The sequence below is a fragment of the Silene latifolia genome, chromosome Y (assembly GCF_048544455.1).
Source record: "Silene latifolia isolate original U9 population chromosome Y, ASM4854445v1, whole genome shotgun sequence".
Taxonomy (NCBI): Eukaryota; Viridiplantae; Streptophyta; class Magnoliopsida; order Caryophyllales; family Caryophyllaceae; genus Silene; species Silene latifolia.
Window position 1 is genome coordinate 85,277,381 of NC_133538.1, and position 10,584 is coordinate 85,287,964.

At 36.9% G+C, this 10,584-nt stretch overlaps 1 protein-coding gene across 1 annotated transcript; it reads right to left on the reverse strand.

Moving 5' to 3' along the window:
* Window positions 1–9,309: 9,309 nt before the first annotated feature.
* Window positions 9,310–9,855, reverse strand: LOC141628460 (uncharacterized). The gene has a single exon (XM_074441603.1). The coding sequence runs from the start codon at window positions 9,853–9,855 to the stop codon at window positions 9,310–9,312; it is 546 nt and encodes a 181-aa protein (XP_074297704.1).
* Window positions 9,856–10,584: the final 729 nt, after the last annotated feature.

The window sequence follows — 10,584 nt, forward strand, 5'->3', positions numbered from 1 at the left end:
ATCGGCAAAAAGAGTTGCAAAAAGCTACAACAAGACTGTCAAAGCCAGGGTATTCAGGGTAGGAGACCTTGTCCTCAGGAAAGTCTTCCAAAACACAAAAGAAAAGAATGCTGGCAAATTGGCCCCAACCTGGGAAGGTCCCTACCTAATTGACTCAATAGTCGGCCAGGGAGCTTATAGATTACAAACCATGGATGGCGAAATGATCCCAAGAGCTTGGAATATTGCGCACTTAAAACTATTTCACATATAGAATATATCTCCCGGTCCAGGTATAATTTTCGTGTTCACATTTCTTGCCTGACCTGATGTGAAACTAAATGTATGATACTTGCCATTATATGAATAAATGCCTTATATAATTTCTTCTATTATGTGCCCAAGTACTTGTTAATATTCTCATATTTATTTTTACCAAGTAGAATCTTCAATACTTGTTTTACATACTGCATTTTATTTAAAACAAATCTTAAAGATTGGGGTCCACCCCACCAATATCCAACTGATACCCAATTTTCAGTTGCAAAACAGGTCTTAAAATATTAAGCTCCATTTAATATACAAATCTGGAAAACCTCTTCCTGACTTGTATAACATAGATGGGTCATAAGCCCTCCAGACAGGCAGGGGATGTAAGCCCTCCAGACAGGCAATAACCCCACCCATAACACGATGAATCGCGGATCCAAAGATAAGGAATCGGCCCGATCGATCGAATAATCGGCCGATCCATTGAAACATCCAATACTACAAAAATACCTTGTCAAAACACAAAAAGGAACCAACAAAGACCAAATATTTACTCATCCAAAATAGCTGGCCTTGCCACATACCTAATAATTATCCATTCCAAGGACATCCCCCCTGGATGGGCCAAAAAATACCTAAATATTTATTCCAGGAACACCCCCCTGGAGGGGCTAGAACAAAAAATTAAAAAAAAAAAAAGAAATTTAAGTCTAAGTAGGCTTCGAGCCAGTAACCGACTCACAACCATCCACCATTTCTTGATCACCAGATTTCTCCTTAGAAGGAGGAGAATCTGCCTCGTCTTCTTGACCCATACTGGCCAAATCAGGATACTGGGCGTCTAGAGCTGCCTCATCCCGGTCCGGGTCCCAATTAGCCCGGTCAGATTCCGGATCCCTCATAGCATCAACCCGACCTTTCCCAAAGAAGTACTGAGCGGCATCAGCAAGCCGCGCCTCCACTAGTTCCCTTTCAGCACCAAGCTCTTCATTTTTTCTCAGCTGATCTTGCATTGCCTGCTTCTCGGCAGCCAACTCTTCCTTGACAGTTCTCAGCTCTTCCCTTACAGCCTCCAACTCTTGCCTGACAGCCTTCTCAGCGTTTTTTTTAGCCACCTCACAAACTATAGAAGCCCTGGATGCCTCTCTAGCTGTCCTCAGCTGAGATTAAGATACTACCTCATTTCCCCTGGATGTGAGCAGCTCACGGTTAACTTTATCCACTTTCTCTTCCAAGCTAGAAACCTTATCCTGGGCATTCCCGAGCTGACAAGCGGTAGCCAACTCGGCATCCAATCCCTACAAGAAACAAAAGAAAGTCAATTAGCCAAATGTAAAGCAACATAAAAGAACATATGACAAACAAAAATCCCCTGACAACTAACCTCCTTGGCTTGAGAAGCAAGCTTAGCAGCCTTTGTCACAAGAGAAGACAAGATAGAAACCACTTTAGTAGAAGACTCAAGATTATTAGCAGATAAAAGCTGGCTGGCCATCCTAGCAGAAAACTCATTTATCCGTGCCCGGGCAGCATCCATATCATCAATCCTAGCAGACACCTGCCTGATACTCCTGATCGGTTGAGCTTGAATAGGCTCTTTCTCTCTCTCCTCCTCTTCAGGGACGACATCTTCCCTCCTTCTCTTGGAAGCTTGAACAACCTCCGGTGATACTAGCCTAAATGGATCCTGAGGAGCCTGGACATCAGAAACCAAAATATCAAGTGTCTTATCACTCCCACTAGCCTCCTGGCTCTTGGACTGTTCAGCAATCCTAGCGACCCCAGCTTTTAAATCTTTTGCAGAAAAGCTGGCCAACCTAGCAGAAGACCTGAATACTTAATATACAGAGAATATACATAAATATTAGATAAGAAGACAACAATTGACATAAAAACATATAGAAGACGTACAGGAAAGAGCAGTGGAGCCAGGCTTGCCTTTGGGTACTTTGACCACATTCAGCTTGGTCTTCATATACCGGGGCAACAATTCCCTGCCCAGACTAGCAGGCCAGGCCCTCTCTTCCTCATGAATAGCAAGGAAAGTCTCTATCCTGGAAATAGCTTCCTCGTCAAGAGGATCAGAGTTCCAATCAGGAGCTGCAAAAATCACCAAAAATATTCAGGTAAGACTCCAAACATCCTAATTTGGTATAATATATATAGTAAACTAAGAGTACAGGAAACCTACCGCTCTCCAAGGGAGGATATCTCAGATAATCAAAGCCTGATCCCATACTCTCAGTCCGGATGAACAGGAAAGTCTTTGCCCAAATTTTATCATCTCCAGAGTCCAGGTTAGTAATTAATGGAGACATTTTCGACTTGATTCTCAAATTAAAACGACCATTAACAGGATTCTTCATATGATATATTGCCTTGATATCATTAATAGTAATTACAAGATTGTGTTTAGCACATAAATTTTCAATAGAATGAATGAGCTTCCAAACCATTGGGATAATCTGAAAAGGTGATACTTCCATAGCACGAATGGTATCAATCATTAAAGGAGTAAAAGGTAACTTACGGCCTGCTTTGAACGCCCATTCAAAAATACAGAACCAACCAGGTGACACCCGTTAGCTCGATCGGGCAAGATTCAGAATCCATACCTCAGTCAAATCAGGAATAATATTTTTCTCCCTTAAAACCCTATCATAGTTTGTTTTCAATAGGTTTTGTTCAGGAAAGTAAAGATCCAGAGATTGAAGAGCAGAAAAAATAGAATCCTAATACTTGAAAGCTATAGCACGAGCAGGAGGATAAACTTCAATCACCTCCTCCTCCTGGACGTCTTTGGGTTCAGATTCAGCAGCAGCCTTCTGGGAGGCAGGACGCTTTTTGGCTCCCATATCCTTTAATTATTTAGTTTATTGTGATGAATTTTATTTTATAAAGTTGGCAGAATGGAGCTCCTGAGAAATAGGGGAGAATTTTGGAGAAAATTTAGCAAAGAAAGTGGAAGAAATTTGGTGAAGAACAATCTCTTCACAAATACCGTATTTATAGAAGAGAAATAACGGTGCAAAAACCCTAGAAAATACAAAACTGTCAGCATGACATCATTAGCCGTTATAGTATTTAACGGTAACTAGGAGTCTAAGAGTCATTGAGCAAATATAATTCTCTTTATTATTTAGCCCGGTAAAATTGACATCTCACCCCTGGCCTGATCTAGCACGAGTAAAATGTCAAGGGGCAATTGTTAGGCCCAGTTTAGCCTGGTCTGACTCTAACCTGGCCTGACCTTACTAGGCTGATTGAGGCAACCAGAGACCGGACAAATCTAACTACTATTTAGCTGTTGAAGAATATTATAGCAAGCAGGCTACTAAATCCTGGAAGAGAAGCCTGATGGTAAATGCAGAATAGCCTGGTAGGGCATTAAAACAGGCTGGATTAAGAAGATAAACAAGAAAAGCAGTTGTTGGGAATGAATAATCTTGTCCTATTCTCAAGGAAGACCAAGTCCAACTATAAGACTATATCATCCATGAATCAAGACGGGTAAAGGAGAAAAAGCTGAAGATTGGTTAAGAGTAGAATAAGTCAAGCGGATTAATAGGGAGCATGCCCTATTAATCCTAAAATACTCCTACAATTGGGAAAGAGGTTGAAATCATTGTAACGTTAATATTTAGAGAACTATAAATAGCATTTGTAAATAGATAATCGGGGATCAATTACTCCTTAGTTATTCTACATTTTTCCTCTCATTACTTCCCAAATATTCGATCGTATACACTAATTTGTACTCAACTTATCCATATTATATAAGCAATATTCTCTATACTTAGTCTTTTCTTATTATTTACTCGTTAATCTTTTCCAAACATATAGAACTAGATACCCAAATTACTCTCTAATCAGGCCGGATTCATTCAGGAAAATCCTGCTAAAACAAAAACCATAAAATTTTGAAAAATTCAAAAACCCAAAAACATGTTCTTTTCCTTTATAGTGTAGTCTTGTATATATTGTGTTTGTTCATCCTTTTTCACATTGATCGACTAAGCCACATCCGAGACATGAGGATATTGAAGACCGCATGGTATGGTCTTTCCAATCTCCTTTTCCTCTTTATGTTAATGACTATGTGGCTTTGTTTTGATTGATGCGATATAAACAATGTGAATTTAGGATTGCATCTTGATTATATGGCATACTAGTTGGTAGAAGCATATGCATTAGGTTGTATACATGTTAATTGCATCATGGCATATGATTACATTTAGGAAAAATTTTGTCAAAACATCTATTTGGGAATCTTGACAAGTGTATATAAGGCCCTTGTAGATACTTTTTATTCCTAATACTTTTCTTGTTAGAATACTTGTAAAACACCCTAGGATGTGTCATGCTAGCATCCTTGACCCATGGATTAAGGCCTAGTCAAGTGTACCTTGTGGTGTGATAACTCCTTGGCTACCGTTTATTCCAAGGTGACCCTTGAAACCATGCAACCATCATCCATATTCTACCACATTTTGTCATCAAAGGGAATGAGTAAAAAATTTGTTCAAAATTTGAGTTCAAGAAATGAAATGAAAAATCAAAAAGTTTGCAATTGCATCAAAAGAAAAGAGGAGTAACAAAATGAAAACTCCTATGCTTCAAAAATAAGCACCCTCACTACAAATGGGGTGACTTTGAAAATATTTAAAAGAAATGCAAAAGTTGAAAATTGTCAAGTGTTGAAATGCCAAACATCAAAAGAAATGGCAAAAGAAATGTTCTCAAAATGTTAATGCCACAAAAAATTGGAGGGAATAACAACAACAAAAGCAAACTCCCATATGAAACTCAAAATATATTGATCCCTTTTCCATCGTATCCACTTTTGTGCATGGTAGAGAGGGGACGACCCTTCTTCTTGTCTAGGCAAGAAGGGGAATTCCGCAATCCTCCAGTGTTTCTAACACCATAAGGAGTCTACTCTTGATGAAAGCATTTAACGATTGAGGACAAAGGTACCCTAGCTTGACACAACTTGGAGGTGATTTATTGGTATCCTTCTAGGCTTAGTAGTTTGAAGAAACCATATCTATAATGGAATGTGTACCCTTAGATTGCTTCCCCTTTAGACAATTTCCACCACTTAGATGAGGGAAGTGGCTATTAATTTTTGTAGATGCATCCATTACTTGTTTTGTGTGCTTTAATGCATGGATGTGTCGCCATTTTGGCAAGCCCCACCTTGCCTTGCAAGAAGGCATCCTACCTCATGGTTGTCTTGTTGTGAGTTAAAGGGGCAGAGTGAGACCCGCTAATTGACTCACATCGGCTATATTAGTAGGTTAGTTTGAATAGGGGTCCTAGTTTTTGTCACCTCTTTACTCGGGACGAGCAAAGGTTCGGTTTGGGGATATTTGATGTGACTCATATTTAAGCATATTTAGTCCCCGAATTAGCCTCGTTCCTATGATTTTTTAGTGCATAATTGGGTCATTTACTATCTTTAGTTTCCCGTTTTGCATATTCATTGAGGTTTTGTTCCCTTGGTAGGAAAGGAGTGCAAATCTTGCATTTTCATGGCAAAATGGAGCTAAATTGATCAAATTCAATGACCAAGCATCAAAGGGAAGACGATACTAGAAGGCCTATGTAGATAATAAAGTAGGTTGGGCAATGATGAAAGGATCCTTGCATCCCCAACAAGATCCCCGAGGATTGTTGAGGAAAGAAGAAAAGAGAAGTGCTGACCCAGGATCCGAGCGTCTCCCTGCCCAGGACAAGCGTCTCCCTGCCCACCAATCCGAGCATCCCGATGCCAAGATGCTCGTCTTAAGGCCAACAAATCCGAGCGTTGCTCCCCTGATCCGCTCGGATTCCCTTGCAGAACCCACCGTGCCTACTGCCTAGACGCTCGGGACGAGCAGATTTCCTGGAGACTACCAAAATGGAGATGAGCATCTCCTTGGAGAGGAGCTCCTCCTCAACTTTTCTTAAGGGTCTTAATAGTCATTTAAGCCCTTAGAAACCCTAATCCTTGTACCTAATCTCTAGTATAAATACCTCATTGTACTACCTAGATTAGCATGTCATCTTAATAGGATCTTAATCTTATCCTAATCAAGGCTTAATACTCTCTTAATCTTGTAATCAATTCCTAATTTAGCATTAATACAAATCTCATTTCTTAATCATTCCTTAATTTCTCTATTGTTCATCATTTATTTTGGGTAATTAGAAGATTTTTTGGGTTTATTTGGAGGATTGACAACCTTCCATCAATCATCAAGTACTTCTATTATTCCTTGCTTTATTATTTGGAATCATCTTTATAGGTATAATTCTCTCTTTATCCCTTTTTAATTATTGTTAATCATCTTCATTTGTTCATCATGTTTTGCCTTGCTAGTATGATTGACAACCTTTGTTAAGCTTGATAATGAGTGAATAGTTTCCTTAACTAGGGTTAATGGGAAATTAGGGGAAACCAACATGGGGATTGATTCATGCTTAATCTAATATGTTTTCATAAATAATTTGCTTGCTTGTTGCGATTCCAACTTATGCACATATTATGTTTGATGAAATGCGAGCCTATGAATCCTTGCATTTTTTACCCATCACATACCTTTTCAATGAGACTTGTAAGACATAAACCAACTTGAGTCTCATTAGACCATGCATATAGTTGGATAGGGAGGATTAAGTCGACTTGTAGGTGTTGTACAATCTAATCGATTCGGCCCTGGGACCCAAACCTTCCTAGGGATTGTAAGATATACACTAACTCGATCCCATCATAACAATAAGTGCTTGCATCCAGTAGAGAACATGTTTGTATGATCAAATCCCATGAATCCCCTATGAACCCATGATACCCTAGTGCTTTTAATCAATTGTTTACAACTCATTTTAATCATCTTGCTTGTTTTCATTACTCTATTTACATTGATTAGTTTAGTTGATCTCCTACCTCAACCCAAATTGTGACACCCTTAGACACAACCATTTACAATCGGAAATCCTACATCAATACCCATCCCTTGGGATCCGACCTTTACTTACCTCTTTACTAAGAGTACAGTAGTTTGTGAATCTATAAATATTGTTTTGGTCTAGGTAATTTTTGACGACGAGTAACAAAACCGATCCGACCAATGCATATGCTATTCTACGAGGGTGCAACGTTCGAGCACGAAGACCTTGTGAGGAAGGTTAATCGGCGTTACCTGGTCATCCAACTGGCCGCTAGCCTTGTCCTATCTGATATGAACAAAATACAAGAGGAAGTTATGGACAACATGAAATCATTTGTGGCTCACAAAGAAGACTTATGGAAAGTCGTATACGCTAGGCGCAAAATCTCTAAGATTTTGCCTAAAAATTAAGTAGAAGTAAAACGTTTAGAATGATGTACTAGTACTGGTTACTTGATGGTTTTGAATAATTTGAATGATAAGGCACATGATCAGTGGCAACATTTTGATTGTATCTTTATTAATGTTACATGAAACTCTTCTTCACTACTCCTGCAACTTTAATCATGTCTTCATAAACTTTAAAGTTAAAAATACAAAGTTTCAGTAATAAACTTCTCATGTTAATACTTTATAACTTTAATCATGTCTTCAGAAACTTTATTTCATAACGTAGGTAACTTTATTACTGAAATTTTGTATTTTTAACTTTAAGCGTCCAGATTGAAACTGTAATTCACTAACTTCGGCACTTTATATAGTTTGAAACTATCTTACTTACTGTAATCATTCATTTTGTAACTTTAAATGTTAATTTTCAAACTTTAATTTTGAAACTTTAAGCATTCATTTTAAAATATTAAGCCTCATTTTTGCAACTTTAATCCTTACTTTAGAAACTTTAACTTTTGAAACTTTAAACCTCATTTTTGAAATTTTAAGCATTCGTTTTGAAACATTAAGCCTCATTTTCGCAACTTTAATCCTTACTTTTGAAAATTTAATTTTGAATCTTTAAGCCTTGATTTTGAAACATTACGCCTCATTTTTGCAACTTTAATCCTTACTTTTGAAACTTTAATTTTTAAACTTTAAGCATTCAATCTAAAACTTTAAAACTCATTTTTGAAACTTTAAGCATTACTTTTGAAACTTTAAACCTCATTTCTGAAACTTTAAGCATTACTTTTGAAACTTTAAACCTCATTTTTGAAACTTTAAGCATTACTTTTGAAACTTTAAGCCTTATTTTTGAAACTTCAAGCAATCACTTTTGAAACTTTAAGCCTCATTTTTAAACTTTAAATTTTAAACTTTAAGCATTCAATCTGAAACTTTAAACCTCATTTTTGAAACTTTAAGCATTACTTTTGAAACTTTAAACCTAATTTCTGAAACTTTAAGCATTACTTTTGAAACTTTAAGACTCATTTTTGAAACTTTAAGCCTCATATTTGAAACTTCATGCTTACATTTTTGAAACTTTAAGACTCATTTTTGAAACTTTAAGCATTCATTTCGAAACTTTAAGCATTCATTTTGACACTTTAATTTCGAAACTTTAAGCCTCATTTTTGAAACTTTAAGCCTTATTTTTGAAACTTTAACAATTTATTTTGCAACTTTAAGCCTCATTTTTTAAACTTTAAGCATTCATTTCGACACTTTAATTTCGAAACATTAAGCATTCATTTCGAAACTTTAAGCATTCATTTTGACACTTTCAGCCTCCATCTTGAAACTTTAATTTCACGTCGAACTGAAAAACTTTAAGCACTAATTAAGAAACTTCAAGCATTCACTATGAAACTTTAATTCACATGTTTCATCAATTTTAAGTATTAATTTTTAAACTTTGAATATTCCGTGTGAAACTTCAAGGCTCCAATTTCGAAACAAAAAACAACTGTAACATTAATAATAAAGCTTCCAAAGTTCTATTTCATAATTCTGGCCATCTCTTATAAAAATTTAACACCACCAGTTCAATCTAATATTCAAAACAACCAATTGTTTCTACATTAAACTTAAAAATGCAAAACATACTAAGAAATAGCTTGCTTTTTAAAATTCTTTCGTCTGACACAACCTATTCTTCATCCTCCTCTTCTTCTTCCTCCTCCTCTTCCTACTCTTCTTCTTCACTTGATTCTGCCAATGGTGGTGGACGCTCTGTAAACGGGTTAGGCCAGTTCCTCTTGTCGTGGTGTGCCATTTGTTTGCAATTTTTGCACATACGTTTCGGCTTACTTGCAGTTGCAATAGCTTTCGTCTTACTAGATAAAATTCTTTTCCCACTTCCCTTATTTTTCGAAATTTTAGGTGGCAGTATTGTGATATCCTTACTTGCCTTACAACCAAGTAACTTTTCTAATTCTTCTTCTTTACTCAATTTCTCACTTGACGGACATAGCTTTTCCTTGAACTCTCTTATTAAATTGGTAATGTTCTGAATATCCTCCTTGTCCCTCCCACCAAGAATTCCAGTGGTCTCGTGAACTTCCGACCACAATTTTGTCATCTCAAGTTGTTTTGCGTCTATGATATCCATGTCCACAAATTCCTCTCCATTAAAACTGCACTCAATTCCCCGGTATGCATTCTTCGTCCATCTTCTAGCAACTCCACATTCCGACAATTTTTTAACACCATTACCACAGTAGATCCAAATCATATGACTACATAGGATTCCCTTTCGCTCAAACAGTCTGCTAGTACAGCTCGCCTACAATGTACTTGTGGCATCCATTAAAAACTGGAAATTAAAATTTTATGTTGACGGTTGGTAACTTTAATAAAATTACCTTAAACTTTAAATAAGCTATCATAGAACTTTTTAAATGTACTGATTCATTACTAAGTCTCGTAACTTTAACACAATTATATGAAACGTTGTAATAGGCAAAGCAAAACTTTATGACATTCAGACATAATTTACAGAAAAAAAAAATCAGGCAGTTTGAAACCTGGGTTGAACTTAACTTCAAAATTACGATTCCTCTCTGAGTCCTGCACGGTATTCACCTCTATGTTATCCAATACAATGAAACCCTTGCAACTACATGTATTAGTGGATTACTTCACCTCCTGTTGAAACTCCTCAAACATGTTGTGTGTGTAAACCCTAGCTGCGTCACTCTATAATGCCATCTTACTAAATAACAGATGTGAACATTATTTGCGCACATTTAGTCCCCTAATTGAGCCTATTTTGCATACTATTATAATATTCTATGACCATTTTATCCGTCAAAACCTTCCTATTTGCTTTTCTATCGAATTTCGTATGTTTTGTAGAAAAGGAGATAATAAGGCGGAAATTCCCGTCTTTCGTGCATATTTGGAGGCTACTTGACGATACTAGATGGACTAGTATGAAGAGGAAGCAAAGACTAAAGACCAA